Below are 23,734 nucleotides of genomic sequence, written 5' to 3' on the forward strand. Positions count from 1 at the left end.
CACACACGTCCATCAGATGTACACACACATGCACATTTAAACACACATTTACACATGCACGTGTGCAACCTCATGCACACACAAACATCTGTGCATGCATTAAAAGATGCATGAGATACTTGCGCACACACACACACATGCATACATGTGGATTGTAATGTACATGCATCTACACACCATCCCACGGACATACACGCCAGCCTGCATTCACAGATGTACAGCGCACACCCTTGCACGCTCATGCATGCACCCTCACAAGTGCACAGTTTGTGCTGTTTCAGGTGCACACACACACCCACGCACGCATGCATGCATTTACAATACCCCCAATACTCTCTCTCTCTCTCTCTCTCCCCCAGGCCTGTCGCCATGGGCACGTGCAGCATCTGGAGCACCTCCTGTTCTACGGAGCGGACATGAGCGCGCAGAACGCCTCGGGGAACACGGCGCTGCACGTCTGCGCGCTCTACAACCAGGTGAGCCCCCCTCAGCCTGCGGGAACCGGCTGGAACCGGCTGAAGCCGCTCCTGTCCTCGGCTCGACCCGCGCGGAACCGCTCAGAACTGAACGCTCGGAACTAAAGGGGACGACGCGTTTCAATGCTCACCAGAGGAAGCTTGTGTTGTGTGCACGTGGCTGCTTTCTGAGGGGGACTGTGTCGTGTGTCTATCGATGCTTGTGAGGCCTCAGCATGTACAGTAGGGAGAAAACTCTGTACAATATATGCAGTTAGGCCTTCCCTGCTCACCTGCTCTGTGCCCCGTAATGGTAGATATTTAATGGGCATCCAAGCTGCCTGGCAGGCTGTTGAGCTCCCCCATGTTTTGGGTGCATCCCTAACCAAATCTCTGCAAAGACGGTACCCTGACCCGCAGAGGGGGGGGGAGGTTGTGCTTACCGTCCGTCACCAAGCCCCCGTCCAGCCATTCCAAGTAATGAGGTCACGTGACCTGTCATACGAGTATGAAAGCGTGTGATTGGACCGAGGGGTCCGGCCTCCGGTCTGCGGCGGCCCACGGAGCAGGTCTGGGACCCGGGGCCGGAGCGAGCGCTGCGCTGGCGGTAGTGTGCCGGTCCTGTGGAGGCTGAGCGCCGGTCCTGTGGAGGCTGAGCGCCGGGCCTGTGGAGGCTGAGCTGCTCGCTGCAGTCATGTGCACTGACCTGGTTCCAGGCTCAGAAGCTCACCGCGGGCATCAATACTTTATGTGCATGTATAGGGCACACATGGGAGGGGAGCATCGCTGCACTGCCATCTCCCTCCGTTTCTCTTTCCACCCCCTCTCTCTCTCTCTCTGTCCCTCTACCCCCCTCTCCTCTCTCTTTTTTTATGTTTGTAAATAGGGGATTGGGGTAGGTTTTAACAGAATTGTGCAAAGTTTTTGTGTTTCCGTAAAAAGGAGCATCGATCGCCGCTGTGCAGTTTCGCCACTAAGGAGGCCGTGAGTCAGGCTTGGGCATGGGCTCCAGAACCGCTGCTTGCAAAGTGCAGTGCTGGCGATGTGTGGCGTGGTGCGGCTCAGAAGCGCTGTGAATAACTGGCTGTGAATGGAAGTGTATTTCCTACGTCAGGCATCAGGATGTAAGGGTTTAATGGGCCCTGCTCTCTAATGACTGATTCAATAGGCAGAGTGTATGCCATTTCTCAGCATTCACCTGCAGTCTTCAGCAAGACACACTTTATCAGCTTCAAACGCCGCAGTAAACACAAGTAGCTGTGTGGAAGTACTGATCGCTCTAATAACCAACGGAAATGGATAAATCGGACCAGCGGTAGTGCGTTTATGTCCAGACTGGTGAGTGGTTATGTATCTGGGCTGCTGCCGGTGTGCGGCAGTGTATCTGTGAAGCAGGGAGAATGTGAGCGAGTGTGAGAGCGTGCGGAAAACGAGTGACTTTAGAAGGGAGGTCAAGTGAGGGTGTTAGTGGGAGGATGAGTGAGAATGAATGCTTTAAAGAGAATGGGAGGATGAATGGTTTGGAGAGAGGGGAAGTGAGTGCTTTAAGGTGGAGGAGAAAGCACAGTTGTAGGAGGGTACTCACCCTATGCAGGAGAGTTGTATCTCCATTTAGACAGATGAGGACAGTTTGCTTTTCCGTAGGTCATAATCTGAACCTCCCCACCAGCATGCGCGGCGTGTGTTTTACAGGGAGTGAGCGTAGCGGCATGGTGTGTGTTTTACAGGACGTGAGCGTGTGAGCGCAGCGGCGTGTGTATTACACGCTGTGACTCAGCGAGCGACGCATACCGTCCCTTTAAGAGCCCGCTGAGCCCGGAGACGGTTACCGCCCCCTCTCGCTGTCAGCCTGCTGCTCTCCCGCCGATCGCGCGCTGTCTCAGAGAGCTCCCGGGCCGCTGCGCAGAGTCAGCGCAAACCCACAGGTGCCCGGTCGCGGCGGGGGGGGGGGGGCTTTAACGACCGACGTCCACGCGCTGCGGCAGGCATCGATCAGGGTGCAGTCACACAGCGCCTGCGTCACGCCAGCCATCGACCAATGAGCGATCAATACCAGCCGCACAGCGGTGGGGAAGGCAGGAGGTGGGGGGAACGAGGGCCCAGGGCTGGGAGGGGCGGGGAGGAGCGTTTAATAAAACACCCATAATCCCGCCCCCTTGCATGGGTCAGATAAAGGTGTCCAGGGGCTGAGACTGCAGGAGTGGAGTGGAATGGCCTGATCACATCCTCCTGTCCGCCTGCCTCCTCTCCTCTCCTCCCCTCTCTTCTCCTCTCCTCTCCTCTCTCCCTATCTCCTGAAGGCCCCAGTGAGTGGCTCTCACTGGCCTGACAGACCTGTCCCTGATTGGAAATGGGATTCTGCTCCCTCTCTGATTATGGGCTGCAGAGCGCGCCATGGCGACTGACCCGGAGACGCAGAGAGAAAGGCACCCGACGCAGGAGCGCCCCGCTCTCATCACCGCCCTTAACAACGGACGGGGCTCCGCAGTCACGCTCCTCAAATTCAATTCCCTGCAATTAAGGCCAGCTCAGCCCAAGACTGAACTCTGCTGGCTCTCTGGAGTTCTGCTGACGCGTGTTTGGACCTGGATGCAGTTCTGTGAACGGTCAGGGCTTTGTCCCAGGAGAGAGGAGGGAGTTTGTCTGAATGAAATGACATGACATGTGGTGATGTCAGTACTGACTATACACCCTCAGAAAAAAGGGGTTTCCAAAAGGCCCCTCTGTGTCTCCAAAGAGGAACACTATCTAGTCCAAGTGTTCTTTGTCGGGCAAAATGGTTCAATCTGTCAGCTTTTGCTCTTTTCACACCTGCCATACAGGGTTCCATAAAGAAATAAAAATGGTTTCCTTATGGAGACTAGCTAAAGAACCCTTTTTTATGGGAGGGTAGCGTAGTTGTCGAAGTAACGCACTGCAGTGTGATATTAGTCCTGACAGTGATGGCGGTTGTTAAAATGGCACACCATACCGTGGTGTCAGTCCTGGTATCGGTTCCTTAAATTTTCATTGTATAACCCAGCACACTGAAATATGAATGATGACAAACCCACCCTCTTATGTGAAGAGGCTCGGCTGTGTTCGGTTAGCTGTGAAACGCGTGCGGTTTATTTTGGGCTGGGGATTTGAGCGATGTTCGAGTGAGGCTGGAGAGGAGCGGCAGTCGTGCCAGGCAGTGCTGTGAATGCAGATGCCTTCTATTTCTCGCTCTAAAGGCACAATCTTGTTTTTTTTACTTTGTTCTACACGCGCTACGCGCTATACACTCTGCACACTACACACACAAAAGCCCGGCTGCCCAGCCGCCCGCTCGCCCAGCTGCCCCTAATGGACGCTGCGCTCTCACGCCAAATTACCCGCGCTCAGTGCCCGCACCGCCATCAACGGGACAGGGCTGCACCCTCCCGCCACAGAGCCACTTATTAACCCCCTCCCCCCAAGCCTGCGGTCCACAGACAGTAATTACCTCATTGTGTAGAACATTCTGGAAAACCCCACAGGCTGGGGATGGGCCCTCTCAGTGCCTGCCATGCACATACACAATCAGAATTACCAGAGTGCATTGTGTGTGTATATGGAGTCGAGACAATTACAATAATTAACCCCCAGGGACTTTAATCTGAGCCATAAGCCATGTCGGCTGACTCCTTTGGATAAGGGATTTGTATTTATATCCTTAAGATGGGAAAGAGAATGCACTGTTATTAATCATGATGATAGCCTTGCAAACGCATCGGAGGTGCATTTTGTTTTAGTCATGTTTCATTATTGTTGGGCTTTGGAAAGCTCCTGGTGTGTAAATCTGCGTAGGCTTTGATCTTTATCTGTGGCCACTGGAGGGCACTCTAAGCCAAAGTTTATGAAGCTTAGCTGTAGCTGTTGTGCCATCACAGGCCGTGTGTAGTCACATGAATGCTACGCACGGTTATTTGAATTGTTTGAGAAATATCAATAACCATCAAACTTTGTGTGTACTGAAATGTGTTTAACTGTTGACCATTTCAGCTGCAGGCAGATTCCTTGTGTGATTGAAAGTAGAATGCAGTAGCGACTCCTCATCTGTTTTCTGAGTGATAACTGAAATTACTCAGTCGTCTGCTTCTTCTGAGGCGGTGTCAGACGTTTTTAAATACGCCCTGGAGCAAGACTTGCAGCTCTGCCTTAATATCACCTCCATTCCACAGAGGATCTGAATCAATCTTTTTTTTTTTTTTTACTTTCTTTTTTTCCCCACGTTTTTGTGACGTCTCCCGTCTCCGCACGGCTGTCTGAAGGAGCCTGTGAAAGTGCAGCGGAATGAATAACACACACAGTGATGCCGCGCTGACGTCACGCCCGTCTGCAGGGAGGCCGATGGATCAAGGAGAGCGGGATGCCGTTTCTGTCTCTGCTACAGACGCAGAAGGGAAATGATGTTTCCTGGAAAGCCTGCTTTATGTTTTATACATGTTTATGTCTAAGTCATGTTTATTCCAGGTCTGTAAGTGCTTGGGGGGGGAGGGGGCGGGCGGGCGGGGCAGGGGAGTGATAACAGCATTTTAATGCATGCCGAGTGTGCATTCAGCAATTGCTCTGTCATTACCTTGTGCTGTCGCTCGGGTAACAGCAGGGATCAGAGACCTGACCTGACCGAAACCCCTCCCCTTCTCTTCTCACCCCTGGGGTCGAAGGTCACCCTTCAGTGCTGCCAGCCGCAGTTGAGTCAGGATTCCGTGCCGGGCTGCCCGCCTGTCAGTCAAACAGGCCTTCAAAACAGGAAGCGCTGTCCTGTCAGCCCTTTAGAGGGCTTTGCTTTATGGTTTTAAAACGATGGTGTCCTTTTTGTGCTTTCTCTCATCCAGGATAGCTGTGCGAGGGTTCTACTGTTTCGAGGGGCCAATAAAGAGATCAAGAACTACAACAGTCAAACGGCATTCCAGGTAAGAGCCTTGTCGTATGTTCATGTGATAGAAGTTTGTACATTTGTCTATTGTGTGCGGGTGAGAGAACAGGGTCCTGCTTGTCCTGTGATGGATAATCACTGATAATTGCACTTTTTAATCAAGATTGACCTGGAAGTGAAAGCATGATTTGATGTGAAGAGCTACTGCAGGTCTTCTGGTCTCTCCGACATGTGTTTAAATTGCTGCGTGCGAAATTGATGTTGACGCACATCTCCAGTGCAGATCAGAGTTAGCGTGCTTGTGTACAGGGCGTGGGTGTGGGGCGGCGACACAGAAAATCAGCAGCACAAACAATAAACATCATCAGACAGCTGGTATAATTGGCTACTTAATGAAGAAAATCTGGTGTGTTAAATATTAATTAGCCCTAGAGCTCAGAGATGGGGGGGAGGGGGTAATTAGGAGATGGTTGAGGTGGGGCAAAAGTACAGGACATTATTACCCTGATTGTGTGGCCGGGGGACGCAGATGGGGTATTGCCCAAAAGCTGATCTCTGGACCCAAAAGCACACACAGCAAACCATAGCAGGGCCAGTCTCGTGTGGTTCCTCTATTGTGCTGGTACCACACGTTCTGTATACCCAACAGTCCTGTGCAATTACATATTCACAGTGCAACTTATAGCTTTGTGCTCAGAAATGCAAACACTTGAGCATTGCACCTGGAAAACTGGTGATTGCAGCCTAATGAACAGTGGTGAGATTGTCTTGGCAGTGATGGTTTGTCTCTTATCTGACTTTAACCCTTTGAAGAGTAGGTTCTTTGGAATGCATTCTTTTTTTCTTTTCAAAACTCAAAGTCAGTGTTGTAGAACTCCACTGATTTCAGTTACCAGTAGTGATTGTGACATCAGCATTAGAATGTCCAGTTATGAACATTCTCATCTCACTTTTGTGCTCTTACTCCTTAAAGGGTTAAAGAGCTGCCACTTTTGCACCCTGGCAGTTTGTATCTGAGATTAAAAAGCTGGTATGTGTGATCAGATCCCAGGACAGATCCTGACGATCGGAGGTTATTAAAGCTGTGCGGATGGCCTGTTGATTTCACCGCCGTCTGAAAGAAGCAATCTTCCGCCGTCCGGATTTATACGTTCCCAGCATGCAGTGCGCGGCGGGCCCAAAGTGGGATCCATTGTTAGAGTGGAGAGCAATCAGTGCGGTGGGAGCCGCTGTAGAATAAGGGGGTACAGAAGAGGGGAGCCATCCAGTGGCCTGGCAGGGATTTAATGAGCATTTAACAATCAGAGAGAGAGAGGGACTACAGGGAGAAATAATACCCAGACTCCCGCAGCTAGGAACAGTAAAGATAAGAGAGATGGAGATGGAGAAAGAGAGTGAGAGAAAGATGGAAGAACACGGAGAACAGGACCTATCACCGTGTGCTGCAGAGAACTTCTGTTTGTCTGAGTGTCCACAGAGAAATCACATCTTGATCTTGTTTTTTTTATTTTTATTTTTTACAACAACTGTAACTATGCGTCCTGTGATATCAGGAGTTCCCACAGTGTTGCTTGTTGACAGTTTGTGGCGGAGTTGTTGAGCTGAGCGATATCTGCTATCGACAGGAAGCACTGCAGAAGGCTCTCTGGAGAGCCCATGGGAGGTTTCCTGTGTTTGGTTTGCGCAGCAGAAAACCTTATTCTCCCGCTGAAGCGCAGCGAGGCGTATCGGTGACACGGGAGCTCTGTGTTTGTGATGAACACAGAGATGGGGTGGGATATTTCACAGAATATTTTGTGACAGGACCGAGTCGCGGTTGTTTAGCCGTTGTTTCATCAATGGTAGGCGGTTGTTGGCCTTCCCAGTATGGTGACGGTTCTAGACCTGCATGCTCCTTTGAACTCCATTGACTTTAAGATCATCTGTCCTACAAAAGGATTGTTTTCAGGGTTTTATTTTTCTGCTTTATCTAATGTGTATCTCTGGGAACTTTGGGTTCTTTGAATGCATTTCCTGTCGCTGTTGGATACGCAGCTTACCGTACGAGCGAAGCGCTCTAAGTAAAAGCAGCTGGTGCCGGTGATGTGCGTGCGGGAGGCGCTGATGCGCATGTCATCACGCTGCGTTTAGAACGCGGCGCTGCTGTGGGGAGGGACGTCTCTCCGGGTCGTCTGCAGAGCGGCTCCTCACAGCTCAGCCGGCTGATTCACTGGGGCTGGAAAGGGCCTTGAGTTCAGGACTGACGCTTCTGACTTCTGAATCGGGTACCTTTCGCTGTTGATCAGAAAATAAATGCTCCTGTGCCCAATGGTGCATTAAACTCGGTCTGCTTTACACTGACAACGGAGTTCACTGTCCTAGAATAAACTCTGATGGGCTGCAATATGTGTATCTTTTTTTGTCTATAATAGTAATCCCCATTGTACATTTTGATAGTACTTTGAAATTTGTACTGATAATTGATTGTAAAGGTGATGTTTTGGGAATTACGTGAGTGCACTAATCCCACTGTTTTAGGCATGTCTTTTATCCTTCCTTCTAATTTGTTTTTGCGGTTTTTGCAGGTGGCAATTATCGCTGGGAATTTTGATCTGGCGGAAATAATAAAGATTCACAAACCATCAGATGTTGGTGAGTGCAGATTTCACATCACTGTTTCCTTAGAATCACTGGAAATATCATGACAACAGTCCTCGTGGCTGAGATTAAAATCGTGTAAGTGCTTTTGGGCTTCACCTCCATTTTGTTTTAAATGCAGGCCATTGTAACTTTAACAATTAATATCGATAGCAAATGCAACAGGTTTCTACTGTACTGTTAACCTCTTATTTCTACAGTAGGTCTTTTGCCACTGCAGCTGAGATGATAAAGCTGTGTTTGTTCATTACTGCAAATAATGAGTAGCTTACCTATCTGTGCCTGTAGTATTAATTGGCTCGGCGGTGGTTGAATAGCTTCCTAATGAGCGTGCTGTGGAGGCTTGTTGCATGAGTCCTTGGAACAGAGTCTTTCTGGGCTCACTAATGAGTTTAGAGGATCCAGGATCAGTGTGGCAGTTCTTTTTTCATACCAGTCAGGGGTACATCACTTCCTGTGTATACAGCTGTGTGAGTTCTGTAAAAATGCAGAGGTGGAAAATCCAGGTTCAGAAAGTGAAACTCCTCCCCAGTATTTTGTTCCAATCACCAGGATTTGCTAATTAGCACAATCCCTCAGCCAGGAGGTGGAACTAATTGGTGAAGTCAGCTGGGCTGAGTTCATGGGTGGAAGTAACTCATGGCAGGACTCTTACTCTCTGAGCCCTGGACCTTCCGGCTCTGGTATAAAGTGTGAGAGTGGTGTGTGTCTGCTTTTACAGAAGGGGGGACGCAGTGTTAAAATAAGCCCCTCCCCTCTCCGCAGTGCCTTTCAGGGAGACGCCCTCCTACACTAACCGCCGTCGCGTGGCGCCCGGCGGCGGCACGCTGACCTCGCCCCGCTCGCTGCTGCGCTCCGCCAGCGACAACAACCTGCACGCGGACGGGCACGCGGCCCCCGCCCACTCGCCCGTGCCCTCGCTGCGCAGCCTGCCGCCGCTGGGCCCCCCCGCGGGCGCCGGGGCGGGGCCGGGGGCGGGCGAGGCCGGGGACAGCCTGCAGAGCACGGCCAGCTCCCGCAGCTCGCACTCCCGCTCGCCCTCGCTGCACCGCGTGCCCGAGGAGGCCGACCGCCTCAGCCTGCGCAGGCAGCCCCGCGGACGCCTCAGGTAAGGACCCCTAACGTCAGCTTCCTCTCCACTTCACTCATCACCTTCCCTAAATTTCCCCACGTCCAGCTGCTGATTCTTCTATTCATCTGCTTTTATCATCTCCTCTTCATTTTCTCCACCTTCTCCAGCTGTCTTTTTCTTCCCCCTTTTTTTGACCTCTTGCCCTCACTCTTATCTGTCTTGGGTAGAAGTCGGTGTGTGAGAGAGGTGTAGGGGAGAGGTCAGTGCGAGGGAGAAGGGCTTGTTTATCAGCTAAAGCTGCTGTGTGTGTGTGTGTGTGTGTGTGTGTGTGTGTGTCTGTCCCTCCTTTTCCGTGGAGCTGCTATTTCAGTACTCTGCACTGGCTGTTCTGGGGCTGTGCTGTTGTCAGTTTGTACAGTTTTAACAAGGCTGCTTGTCTGTCAGTTTGTAGGCCTTGTTTGCATCTCTCGTCAGTCAAGTTGGACTCCTATATTTTTCCATATTTCTTTCCCTGTTCATGCAATATTATGCCATTTTAAATCAAAGCAAAATGGTGTCCTGAAAGAGCAGCACTATCAGTCTTCTGGATGTTTTGTTGTTTCCTAAAGGATCCATAAGTAAGCATCGGGTAGGCATTTAGAGATGACTAAGATACATATGAGTCTGTGGCTGTTGGAGGTGTCAGTAGTGGAACTGTAATTTATTTACACTCATTTCCTGTATTAGTCATTGAGCCAAAAGCATTTCCCAAAGCATGTCCATTTCACCGTTACTCACCAAAAATAAACGAACTGTGAAAGGAGGTGCGAGCGTACCCATGAGTGATTTGGGCAAATTGCAGTGCATGTTAGCCAGGATTAATAAGGTCTTGTTAAGCCCAGACACAGTGCTGTATTCTCCCAGGAGCGCTTGTCGCTGCTTTGTGTGGAGGCAGATCGCAGCTCGTCCGTCCTGAAAGAAAGGCTGCCTCAGGTGTTCTGCACGGGTGCGGCAGCCCCAGAAACACGGGAGAGAGGGAGACAATGGGCGCCCTGGGGGTGGGCGGGACAGGGTAGCACCCCCCCGATATCTCTGTGAAATGAAACATCTCTGTTGCAAATGGCACCTGCTCGCAGTGTCCTGCTGAAATGTCAGACTTGCATTTGCCTGTCTTCCCAGAATTCCCTGCGGTGTCATGCTCCAGCTTCAGTCTCTCACTGAGGGTGGAGGAAGAGAGAGAATGCAAGCTGTACGCCATTTGCTTTTGTTTTTCTTTTCTAATGCGGTCTCTTAATTAGTTTGTGATTGGTTGGAAGCTGGAGTCAGTCTCTGTTAGTCGCTGTAAGCAGCCAATGGGACGTCCCGTTGGCCCTGAGCCCCTGCTGCCGCGCACATGCTCGTCCGGCGCCTCCGTCTTTAACACGGGGAACAGAAATGCCTCGTAGTGCGGGCCCTGGCAACTGTCTCCAGGGAAGGCTTCCGGGGTCAGCACTGAAAGCATGGGACATGCTGCCGGTGAAATGCTCATTATCCCAGGGAAGGGAGAAGCTCGGGGCAAAAAAAAAAGAAAGAGGTACTATCGTTCTTAAAGGGCCGAGTTTCCCTAAGAGAAGTTTTCAGCAGTTTCTGCTTTAAAATAAGCATTTAATACCCATGACTTAAATGGATCTCAACTGAGAAGAGATTCATTTCAACTGAAACAAATGGGCACATAGTCAAAGTCTTCTGCCAGGCTGACATATAAATACTTCTTAGGTCCAGCCAGTAACTTGTCCTAGGTTTTATAACCAGGAGTTCATCTTTGGCCTCCATTTAGCTGCCAGAATGTGACATCGTAATTTGTTTTGAAATATTGGAGTGAGCCCCACTGCCCTCTTACCGGCTGTGCTGGTCGCCGAGGTCGTGATGTCACGGCTGAGAAGTGTGACCCGAGGAGAGAGAGTGTCTTCACCTGCCGGGACTCTTACGCCGGCCTCAGCTGCCACGGCAACTCCCGCTTTATTACCAAGGCCTGAAGCAGCAATAACGCTCTGACGCCTCTGACAGCGGGATGGCTGTGGTGGGACAGCCGCGCGCCCAAACCCCCCCCATACCCCCAAACCCCCCTGCGCGCCATCACTCGCCCATCAATCACGGGCCCGCGTGTCGCCACAGTCTGATGAGCCCCTGCCAGCCAGACCTTCAGCTCGGTCTCTCCTTCCTCTGCCGTGCGTCTCTTTCTGCCCCAGCGGTGCGCCCCCTTGTGTTGAAACAGACTATATACGCCTTGTGTTATCTTCCTTTTTCTATTTTTATTCACTTTTTTTTTGAAGGTGTTTGAGGAGTCATCTCAGTTTGCCGCTGTGCACCGGCACTGCTGGTTTAGTTCCCTTGACGGGTTTGATCTTTCACCTTCAATCCGGGGTGTCAGCCATCTTGCGTTCATGATTTGCAGTAGCTGGAAACATTAGTACTTACATATGGAGCATCTTAATCATTAGTATTGTAGTGTAGCGATGTGAGTTGGGTTAGAAGTATAGTAGTAGTAACAGTATTCGGCCTACTTTTTTAGCCGTTTGCCTGAAATCGCAGGAGATGATGAACTTGAACAGGTTTGCTCGCTGTTGTTAGCGGAGTTTTTTGGCGTTGCGTCTCCTCCTCCTGTCGGGCCTCGCCCTCCTGTCAGCGCCGGCTCATCTGCCATTTTAATTACGGCCGCAGGGTAGCGGTTGTCTGTACTGCAGGGCCGGCTGCGCTCCCTAATCTGGGCGTGACAAGTCGGGCGGACACCTCCGTGGATGAGCCCAGCGCGGGTCAGGTGGGCGCGTTGCCGCGGCGTCCTGCCCCAGTTGCCTCGCGCATGCAGCCTATCAGGGCCCGGCACTGCCCCGGCTACCGGCCGCGACCAGCTGGCATGCCCCCGCGCGGGAAGCAGGGGAGTGTGAAATTAGCGCTGCTGGTCAGCCCTGCCGCCCGAGCCTTCGCTTCCTCAACTGTGCACCGCACAAGGAACTAGCCAGCCAACGACCATATAAGGAGAGGGCCAGGCTGTGATGTCATTATACCATCACCATTCTGACCAGTCGGTGGCCAGGCTTTTACCCTTGTGGAGCAGAAGGTGTTTAGGGAGAATGAGGCTAGAGAAAAGGGCACATTGAGTGTGATGGCTGATTTGACTTAAGGAAACTTTTCTGGTGATCTCTTTGGTGCTGAAACTCTGGAGTGCTCTGGAGTACTGTCTGTTCATCCACTGCCTGTCTTCCTCGTGTCTATGAGCCCACAGTCGAACTGAACATTTTCTCAGTGCTTCCGTTGGTCTTTTAGGATGGCTGGCTTTTGTGGTTAAAGCATCTGAGGGTGGCTGGAGAGCGGTGTGAGAGATGCTGGTGTCTTTTCAGTGAGTGACTCCTCTTTGACACTGATCAAGTGATCGTGGCCATTAGGGTCTGCCAGTTGTGTCACCGAGATGGAGCCGCATGCTGGTTCTCTCTGTGAGGGAATGACTCCTCAGTGCAGTTTTCTCCCCGCTCTCTCTTCTCTCTCTCTTTATGTCTAATAATGCTCTTTTTCGGTGAGAATCCATGGTAATTCTATTATGGATCTTTGTAAGACTGCTGTTTCTCTTGGAATAAAGGTTTCCATGGTGACGGAAAGTGTGTGTGTGGAGGGGGGAACAAAGTCAGCAGTTCTGAATCTGCCTGTTCCCAGGAGAGATGTCACAGTGCACTTAACTCACTCTTGTGTCAGTATGCTTGATGTTTGATGTAACTCACTAACATACATGAACAGTCGTGTTCAGAATCACATTTATACCCTCCTACAGCTCTATACAGTTTGTCACTATTTTTTATCCTTTTCAATAGCATCGCATTATCCAACACTATGTGTTCGTAAATAGATATATATGTAGCTTATTGTTCCCATAGGGAAATTGGTCTTGGTCTCTGTGTTACATTACTGTACATTAAATTATCAGCATAATTAGCTCTTATCCAGAGTGACTTACATGACTTTTTACGTAGTATTTACATTGTATCCAATTATACAGCTGGATATATATACTGAAGCAATGCAGGTTAATTACCTTGTTCAACAATGGTAGTGTCCTACTCGGGAATCGAACCTGTGGCATGACCCATGTGTGTGTGTGTGGTGTGTCTAACTGAATAATTCATTTGAGGCCATCGCAGCTAAAGAAACACTGAGGTATTAATTGTGTGTAATGAAAAAGTGTGGTTACACACTTGCATGCCAAAGCAGGATATTTTTAACAACAAAATAATAACTGTGCTACCTTGAAACCCCTCTGTGGTGCTTTCATGTTCTTAGATAATGAGTAAGATGTGTAACACTTCAAGGGACATCAGTCCCAAAATATTCTCATATTTACTGATTATGCCAGGTGTTTATGAATCAATGGCGCAAGGGATATAAGCCTGGTGTGTGATTTGCATTTCCCACACCGTCCCCAGTTAGAGATGCTTAATTGTAAGGTCAGTCATAGAACGCTTTCCATTTTTTACAGAATACCCCCGGGGGTGTTTTTTCTGTTAGCTGTTGTACTTCCTTTAATTCCCATTCCGTTCCTTTTACAGACAGGCCCCCTCCCTCACTGCGTAAATGGAGAAAAGCACCCTCCTTCATCTTTAGCGGACGTCAGGGTTTCTCTCTAGTGTAGCGCGGACTTTGCGGACGCTCCAGTCGTCATCATTAGGCTACGATGCGTAGGGGAGAGGGGACGCAATCACACGGGCTGGGTTAGCATGACCTCAGGCAAGGAGACGGCAATAGCAACAGGGGCAACACTGATGGTTGTGTCAGTCACGCGTGTGCGTGTGCGTGTGCGTGTGCGTGTGCGTGTGCGTGTGCGCGTGCGCCTGCGCCTGCGTGCGCGCGCTCCAACCACTTGGCCCCTCAGCCTGTGCATTAGTCTGCGTAGTCGGCACGCTGGGTCTCATAATGGCCAGGCTCTGCGCGAGGCCTCTGGAACTGAAACCCCCTTTAATAGGAGACTGGTGGGCTGCAGACTGAAATAGAAATAGACGCCACCCCGGTGGCTGGCTGCTTTGGAAGGATAAATTGTGGCGACTGTAAGTACAAGTTCCAGCACTGCGTGGGATGCGTGAAGTCAGGGTCCTGTGCAGTAAATGCTGCTGACTGTTTATTTGCCTGTCTGGAGACAGGAGGCTCCAGCAGGAGGAGCGCTTGAGGTTTCCATGGTTACTGCGATGCATGTGTGTAATTAATCCTTAATTGGTGTCGTGTTATAACATGGGTGTTAGACATGAGAGTTGGGTAATAGGTCATTTGCTTTCTCTGTAATTTAAGAGCAGATGTGCTTTTGTTACTCTTCATTAAAGCATAAGAAATGTTTTTGGAGGGAATATTCTGAGAAATTTTGGTATTGGTGTGGAGTATTTCCGCTTTTAGAATGTGTTCAGTGCTCAGTCTTCCTTATATTTTCAATACTTGGATTTATGACTTTCTTTTTTGGGATCAGATGGGCATAAAATAACTTGGAGTAAACTTGAATGGTTTCATTGATGGATAAAGGGGGAGAACACATTTCTGTTAAAATGAAGTAAAAGTGGTGAGCTGTGGCTTAGAAAGCATAATGAACGGGTGATGGATTGATGCTTGTGGGATATCTGAGCCATGCAGATGGTCCCTTTGAGATGAATGTTGGAAAAGGACCAGACACTGGTTGCATGGAACAGTAGACTGACCGGCTAAAATCGAGTTAGCACAGAGCAGGAGCCTGATTGGCTGATATCCACTTAGTACAGAGTAGAAATCGGCCTGGCTGATATTCATTTAGCAGAGCGACAGGGTGATATCTGCAGTCATGAGCCCAGGGGGGCTGGATCTGCCTTCTGATTGGCCGGCGTGCCGTTTGAGCCCCGTCTGCGCGCGTGTGGAGCCGTAATGGCGGCTGAGGGGAAACGGGGGGACTGAGCTCCTCACCTTCTGGAGGAAGGACAGCTCCCTGCTTATCCACGGCGAGGGAGCTTAATTATCCTCATTTGAATGTGCTTACTCAGAGGGCATGCTTGTCCAGTCATCGCTGATAAGCAACCTTATGTGACAAAGTTTTAAGATTACTCCCCAACAGGGAGAGAGGGAGGGAGGGAGGGGGACGAGCTTTTTTTGGCTCAGTCAAATCCTTGGCTGCAGGGCTTTTGATGTTCACACAGACAGGATGAGAAATGACATGGGCCTTTTGTCTGGACTTCAAATGTGGCGAGATTAGACAAGACGGGCTAATCTCTCACGGCTGTTTTTAAGATGCGGTGCCCCTGAAAGCATTTTAAAAACGGCAAAGTACATTCTGGTAATCCGTTTTTTATAAAACCCCGTTCCATTGATTTCCCCATTGCAGCTCATTCCACCTATGAACTCGTGCACGGATGATATTAAGATGTGCAGTGTTATGCGGTATATGAATATTAGTAGGCCCAATCCACAGCGCTGGGTTTCTGATTATGCGTGCAGTACAGTATTATGGCCGCTAGTGCATTGAGCCAAATAGACCCAAGCTACACACTTTTTCCCCCGCCTGCCACCCTCTGAACCTAAAAACCTTCGACCCGTTTGCGGTTCACAGAGACAGTCTGATTCTGCAATAGCAGTATCTGTTCAGTTTACAGACAGAAGAGCGTTTGCACGTTTTCTTCACTTTGTGATGCTGCGGTTGCAGTGGCTGCAGATCAGATGGGTCTGAATGATGGAGGAGGTCGTGTCCTGTGCCTCCACTTCCACTGTCACCAGCAGTTACTTTCCCCCTCTCTCTCTCCCTCCTCCATTTTCTCCCCCGGGACAGCGCAAGCCAAGGCACTGAATGCCGATGGGCCAGGGCAATCAATTTCAGATGAGACTTTGCTGACCGACGCTATAACGATGACAGTGCGCACACACACACTCACGTGCACACACACACACACACACACGTGCACACGCACACACACACACACACACGCTCGAGCAGACACACAAGGCCATGCTATGGCAGCACTATCAGATCATGGCCATTGTTTTTACGCTGTTCGGTTTCTCACCTTCCGTTCACTCTGCGTCCCCATGGCAACCGGTGGCTGAAGGTAATGGGGTGTTGGAACTCTGACCCTGGCTGTTTTCAGCTGGTAAACATGAGCACAGAGTCTGCTTCACAGAGGCTGAGAAACACTCTAACGGTTCAATTGCTTAAAAACGTGTTTTAGTACGGCTCGCTTGTGTTCTTGCATGTGCATGTGCACCATTGAGGTCACTCTGTGTATCACCAAGGTAACGAACGCTGCTTACAGTAAATCCAATGAGAGAGAAGTTTTGAAGGATCTGATCAGCAAGTAGAAAGAAGAAGAATACGTTGCCAAGGTGACTAGATGCCAAGGCAACTAGATGCGTAGAATGTCCGAAAAAATGAGATCTGTCCTCATGGGCGTCATCGTCATCGTAAGCCTCCAAGGATTCAAGGCAAGGGACGTCTGCTGTGCTAGATGGGACCTAATGCGCAGCTTCTCAAACACAATGTGCTCTGTGCTTTTATGACACACATTGAAAGCTCTTGAAATATCTATTTATATATATGTCTTCAACATGATGTGGAGATGTTATCACAAGACCATGCTGTCCACAGCACGTAGCCGTCAGATTTAGCAGTGAGGGAGCAGGGGGTTATTTTGGGTTGGGTTTGGGTTCAGGATGCCGTCGTTCTCCCCCCGCTTTCCCAGTGTAATGATTAATGAAGTCCTTTTTGACCCAATGGCTATCGTTCCAGGTTAGCACATGCTAATGACAGATCGATTTCCTCTCGTGGCATAAAGAGTTTGTTGCCATGGAAATGGATATTGTGCTGTGTGGGCCTTAAGCATTTTAGCTCCTGCAAAGCAGAACTTCTTCAGGACCTTGACTCCTAGATTTGAGTTGGCTCCGGAACACCCTGGCCAAACCGTATGCGGTGTTTAAGTGCGTTTGGCGTGCGCTGGGAGGGCGGGGCGGCGACGGCCCTGCTGCCGAAACGCTAGCGTTCAGTCTCAGTGGCGTCTCCCAACGCGCGTTTAAGTAAAGCGGCTTCCCGCAGCTCGCGCTCTTCCCCCCGCCGCGGCTGTCATCTGGCACCGCCGCCGCCTGTGTGTGTGTGTGCGCTGTCTGTGTCTCCGTTCAGCGTGAGCGCGTAATCTGTCTGCGTTTCCTATTCCTGAAACAGCGGGAACTCTGCTGTATGTTTTACAGGGGAAGGGGTGGGGGGGGGTGTTCTGGTGTCTCATAGCATTAGCTTTTCGCTAATGTTCAGCAGTAGTTTAGAGTCTCCTCTAAAATAATCAACTGAAGAGCAAAGACCGTGTTCAGGTTCAGTCTTTGCTGTTTTGATTTTAAAGGACTCGTTTAACGCAAAGTGTCGTGGTCCTGTTCGTTCCCAGTGTGATGATGCCAGTTATCAGTTATTTCACACCTGGGAAATGTGGGAACTGTAGTAAATATCTTATGAGTATGGAAACAAATTTAAGAGTTTTCACACTTAAATGAGGTCCAAGATTTAAGGTTTTGTGCAATGTCAATAAAGTGCATTGCAGAAAGCAGTAGTGGCGGATTGCATCTCAGATAGCACCCTCCGGCTTTCTAATTGGAGATCATCCTGAGGTCATTTAGGAGCAGACACTCTCACGTGTACTCTCAACAGTTTTTATTTTACATTTCTGTGCATTTAGGTGTTTAAGCTCTGGCTAAATGTGAGGCACAAGAATCGTTATTCATGAGTGGATATCATTTGCTTGCAAAGCACACAATGCTGTAGGAGGAGAGTGCTTAAGAGTGGCTGCTTATTACGAAGCTCAGGCAAAGCTCTGTCACTGAACAGGGCAGGATCCAGCAGCCGCAGTCAGCCTGCCTGTCTGTGTGTCTGCCTGCCTGTCTGTCTGTGTGACTGTTTATCTGTCTGCCTGTCTTTCTGCCTGCCTGCCTGCCTGCCTGCCTGTTTGTCTGTATGTGTGTCTGTCTGTCTGTTTGTGCTTGTCAGTTCTGTGTCTTTCCTATCAGGGTCCTGTGTGCGATGGCCCACATCCTGGTGTTTTACTGGGTCAGAATCACCCCCTTCTCTCTCTCTCTCTCTCTGTATTTTCTGTTGCATGAATGCACTGCACCCTCAGCTCAGCCGTTGGCACTGAACTGAATCTCCTGCTCTGTATCCCTGCAGCAACTGTGAGAGGGAAAGAGAGGTGAGGTAAAGGAGAGGGAGGAGAGGAAAAGACTGAAGGAGAGTGATAGAGAGAGCGGAAAAAAGGGTGAGCGTAGAAGACAGGAAGAGAGTGAATGAGAGGGGAGGAGAGCGAAGGAGAGAGCAGGGGTGAGAAAAAAAGAGGATGTGTTTGTGTTTGGGATTGTGTTTGATTCAGCTGAGGGGTTGATACATTCCTGACTCACGGAACAAGATCCTGAGGAACACAGTGACAAAACGCACAGGCACAGGCACATGCTCAAATGCGCGCAGACACACACGCGCACCCACACAGACAAACGCAATCACACACAGCTGATCTTGCAATAGAGCAGGAGAGAGGGAATGGTGGAGAAACAGAGGGAGAGAGAGCAGCCGTTGTGATGAGAGTGAATGCACTAGCAGTAGTATTAGCGATAGCAGTAGCAGGAGCAACAGCAGCTTTAGCAGTCACAGCAGCATTGACAGTAGCTGTAGCGGCTGCAGTAGCGTTAGCTGTAGCGTTAGCTGTAGTAGCAGCAGCAGCAGCAGTGATGAATGGGAGAACGGTGAACCGGCAGCCTGCAGCTCTCTTAGCATTCTCTGGCCGTGTATCTCAGGCGCGGGCGGTGTGAGGTGGGGGAGGAGAGGAGGGGATAGGAGAAGAGTGGGAGGGAAAAGGGTAGAGGGTGGGGAGGGGGGGGGGAAGGGACAAGCGGGGGTGGGGCACAGGGCCAATTAAGCGAGCGGGACGCCGCTTTTACGCCCCGCGCTCCCCAAAGAGCTGTTTTAGGAGCGGGAGCTAAAGCGGAGGGGGCGGGGAGGCGCGGAGAGGAGGGGGGGAGGAGGCGGGGAGGAGAGGAGACGAGGGCAGCAGCTCCGCGCATCGCTCTCAGTGTTTCGCAGGGCTGGATGGGAGCAGGAGCACGAGCAGGAGCCGGAGAGAAGCGGGGACCTCTCAGCCCCCCTGGACATGCGTGACTCCCAGCCCGGCCCCCGCCTCCCGTAGGGACGCGCGGCGCGCTGGAGGAGGAGGGGGGGGAGGGGGGTCGCTCCCGCGGCGTCCCGGCCCAGGACGGGGGCGGGGGGCCGGCCCGCGCCATGCCGGTGACCACGGGACTCGGCTGCCAGCTGCCGGGGATCACCACGGTAACCTATGTTTTCGTTTACAGCCCCAGCACGGTCCAGCGGGAGCCCAGCCCCCCTCCCCAGCCGCCGGCCCTCGCCGGGCCCCGGGGCCCCAAGAGGAAACTGTACAGCGCCGTCCCCGGCCGCACCTTCATCGTGGTCAAGCCCTACACGCCGCAGGGGGACGGCGAGATCCAGCTGAACCGCGGGGAGAGGGTGAAGGGTGAGTGTGCTGATGCTAATGCTAACACTAACGCCTCAGACCTCTGAACTCCAGGGCAGTGGAGCTCTGGACCGGCCCGCCGCCGCCGCTGCTGCTGTAGCTCCTGTGTGTGTGTTTGGAGGGTCCGGCGTGCGATCACGTCTGCTGGGTTAGCTGCAGGGTCACGGCCGGGCAGCCGCACGCGCCTCCTTTTGGGGACACGCGGGGGAAGCAGGGGCGTGAACACACCGTCTCTTTCCCGCCGCGTCCCTCAGGAGCCGCCGCGCGCTGGGATTAAAGCAGCTGCCCGTGCCCTTTCTCCCTCTGAAAGAGGAGCTGTAAGCGTCCTGCTGAAGCTGTTAATGTCTGAAGTTTCCGGGCCGTGTCCTCCTTAGCTTGCCTCTGGTACACGCCGGTGTGTAGCTTTAGCAATGCTGAAGCCAGCTGGGTCCTGCACGTGTGCCCCGGCACTCAGTGAATCACTGGAATGGGGCTGTTTGGGTCTGAGATTTGTTGCCTTGGCTTTATTGAATCAGAAGAGGCTAATGGGAAACCTGCTAACTGTGTTTATGTTGAAAAATACCCCGGCGATGGGCTGCAGATTGATTGGTGCTGTTTGGTCTGTTACTTAAAAAAAAAATACGTTTCCCATTCAGAATGTTGGCAGGTGAAAAAAAAAAAAAACCCCATCGGATTAACCTGACTGATATGCCGTGTGCTTTGTGTTTTTTTGTTTTGTTTGTTTTTTGTTTCACTGCTTTTCATGTGCGTCTGTTCTTATCTCCATCCATGCCTCATTCAAGATGATCAGTCTAGTGATGCGGGAGGTAAAGACGAGAATACTTTTTGTTTTTTTCACCTCCACCCACCTCTCTCCTCCTCCTCCTCCTCTTCCTCTCCAGTGTTAGAGTAGAAATCCTCCAGCCGGTCCTGGAATACGAAGTGTGTGTTTGTGTGTGTGTGTGTTTGGAGGTTATAAGTGGATATATCTCACGTGTCTGTGCATGTTTAGCTATGCATACGTTGCCTCTATGCATATTTGTCTCAACACCTCTGTCTGGTTGTGGTTCTCACCCTGTGTGTGAAATAGCCTCCTTCTGTCTTCTGCTGCACGTCTGCATTGTGTGAACTGTACCCGTGTGCAGTGTTATGCTAACTATAACTCGCGCTCAGCACACTCCGTATATATTCCACCTGAGGATGCTCTGTGACGTGTTCACACTGAATCTAAATGGCGCGTGCCACTCCTGTGCACCTTCCCATCGACAGTCTTCCCCTCTGTTCTGACCGACTGAGATCCTTCTATGTTGGATGCTGCTTTGATGATTTGTGTGGACAAAATGCAGAATTTGACTGCTTTAGAGACTTGTTTGTCTTGAAACTGTTTTATTCTTGAAGCTGAACTGTATATTAGCCATGTAAACAGGTCCCAACACGAGGCAAACCTTTAATAATGCAGTAGAGCATTTAGCATACGTTTGGTTGTTCCCTCTTTTGAGCTATGAACGCTCCCTCTGATATTTCTGTTCATGAAATTCGTGCCAATAACATGTTTCTTTCTCTCTCTCTATAAATAATTCATTAAGAAAAAGTATTGCATTTTTACACAAATGTTGTCCTCCGCTACAAGTCTTTGCTGAAGAAGCAAACACATAATATCTCTTTCTGCACAGTTAAAATATTCAGTGTAGAGTCAACTCGTACAGAGTAAATATGGTCCCTATTGCTCTAATATATACTCTTTTAGAGTTCAGTTAACCATGGATGTTTACTGTGTGTGGGTATATCATTATTCTCTGAATGCGTAATATGCTTCATGTCTTTTTTTATCAATGAAAGGAAGAGAGAAGGCTATTAGAGGCATTGTAACAGTGGGGTGTTCCGTACTGTTCCATGGAGACGAATGCAGCCAATATTTCTTCAGTAGTAATCTGCAGAGAGGAGAGCACAAGCATACCCCCCCTTACACACACACACGCGCACACACACACGCACACACACACACACCTCCCCAAAAATCTTCGTCACAGCTGAGCAGCTGAGCTCTGCAGCAGGCCCTGTAAATTTGACTAACAAGCCTTGCTGCTGCCACGCCGTGGACAGCAGGGATTATGAAATGGGGACCAACGTGTCAAACCAGAGGCTCTCCACCAATCACGGACTACAATGCTAACTACAAATGTAACAACACCCGCAATAATTGGAGGATTCTTTTTGGCTATGCTAACAAGGGATATGCCTCAAATATACCCAGAAAGCATCTGCCAATTACCATTTCATTTGTTGATGGGACATATGGTTCCTGTCCAGATTTTACACACCCACACACACACACCGTCCTGATGGCTTACAGCAGCTAAAGATTCCCCACTGCCTAATTCCCAAAACAGAAAGGGGGCATTTTTCAACAGGAATAAGAGGCTTCAGATAAGGGGACTGCCTGTTCTGTCTCCAAAGCTAGATTGTCCACTTTGATGAGCACCGTTTCGACCCGCTCTTTCATACACTAATCTCATCTTTCTCATCTTTTCTCTGGTCTCTGTCCATGCCTCAGACAAGACTATATCGCTGTCCATCTGAGAAACCACATATATTTTTTCTCCTTTCTTCCGTCTCTTCGCTGTGAAAGGAATTGGACTGTAACAGATGGAATTTTGGGGGGGAGCAATCATGGATTTCTTAAACTAGCTGGAGTTTGTTGCACCCTCTGTGCAGGATTCCTTTGGTAAAGCACCTGGGTGTTGCATGCACCAATAGCAGTAGATGCCTTGATCTCCATATTACCACACTGATGATTTTTTATTATACGGGGGGGGTTAGCTTTCCCCTGTTAGATAAGCACACAGGAGCATTTAGGGGTCTGGCTTTAATTAGAGCTGAACTGTGTTTTTTTCCCATCTGTTCTGTTTCCACCTGTGTCTCACAGACGACCTCCGGTCACATGATGAAGATGAAAGAGTCAAATGTCTCCCCCTAGTTCCATCTCCACTAGTGCTCAATGGCTTAATGGAACGTTTGCTAGATCCTGCTGTGTACACAGTCAAGGTTTCAGTGCTCATTCAACTCACAGAGTGCATCTGAGCCCGCAGGGATCAAATGCACTCTTATCAGGATAAAACAGAATTTAATTGAGTTGATTTAACATTGTGCATTTGCTATGTGGGTATGCCCTGAGGTTGGAGAGAGGAATGCTGATATGCTGTAGCTCTTTCACACTCTTGATGTGTTTGCCAGGTGAAGCGCGGTAATGCTAGGGTTTGGTGATGGTTCTTGTTCTTATTTGATCGCTGCACCAAGTGCTCATGAAGTGCAGTGGTCTTCAAGAGTACCTGATTATGAGTCACGCTGTGGTTTTGCATCTGTATGGAGTATCAGTGGCTCTTGCTACGTAGAGGTCCTGCATACTTGGTGAAGCATTGCGGAGTATCTTTCATGGTTGTCAGTGGGTTTGAGTTTCAGTGTAACCTCGGCTTTCAGATTGTTGCACAGAAGAGCGGGGGGGGGGGGGGGTTTGTGCGTAATTAAGAGCAGAAGGCTGATTTGAGGTATGAAGCAGGATGGAAGCCTCAATACCCCAACATTCCAAAGGGCACGTTCTGCTCCCGGATCCACAAACCACAGCTCCTTACGGCTGTGGTTACCATGGAGACTCTATCTGTTCTTGTCCTCGTCTCCTCCTTATGATATATGAATGGCAGTGTATACTGTATTGTACATAATGTGTGTAAAAATCATCATGCATAAATCACTCTGGATTAGCGAATCTGCTAAGCAAACAGAATGATGTAAGAACAGCAGAAACAGTGACTAATTTCACTGATTCCAGTTCTGTGCTGTTCTTTGGGTGGGGGTGTGCATTGTGACCCGTCTCCTTGCTATAGAGGGATGATCAGCCAAGCCAAGCCAGCATCGCAGCCCATTAATATTCCGCTGGCATTAGAGTGATGTAAAGCATTAATCATGTTTGTGCGTTCCTAATCTGAGCCGGGCGTGTGCAGTGGGGCTCATTCCTCCGGCCGTCTGAAAGAGGAACAGCGTCACGCAGAGAGGCGGTAAAAGACGGTTTTAAAAGACTGTTTCCTAACGCTAACGTCCCGCAGCTGCGGGTGTTTGTCCAGCGCCTGCTCTCACTGCCTCTCCGTATGCACGAGTGGAGATCGGAGTGGAGCGGAGGGGCAGCTGTGACTGGAGTGGCCTGGCTAAATCTGCG

General features: G+C 50.2%; 1 protein-coding gene across 1 annotated transcript in view; it reads left to right on the top strand.

Annotated features, from left to right (window-relative positions):
• LOC135245803 (SH3 and multiple ankyrin repeat domains protein 3-like) overlaps positions 1 to 23,734 on the top strand; it is a 176,311-nt gene that overhangs the window by 92,780 nt on the left and 59,797 nt on the right. The window contains 5 exon segments of the mRNA XM_064319086.1: positions 360 to 476; positions 5,297 to 5,374; positions 7,902 to 7,968; positions 8,740 to 9,082; positions 19,367 to 19,545. Of these exon segments, the coding sequence (XP_064175156.1) occupies positions 360 to 476; positions 5,297 to 5,374; positions 7,902 to 7,968; positions 8,740 to 9,082; positions 19,367 to 19,545 (784 nt within the window).

Source organism: Anguilla rostrata, chromosome 19 (genome assembly GCF_018555375.3).
Source record: "Anguilla rostrata isolate EN2019 chromosome 19, ASM1855537v3, whole genome shotgun sequence".
NCBI lineage: Eukaryota > Metazoa > Chordata > Actinopteri > Anguilliformes > Anguillidae > Anguilla > Anguilla rostrata.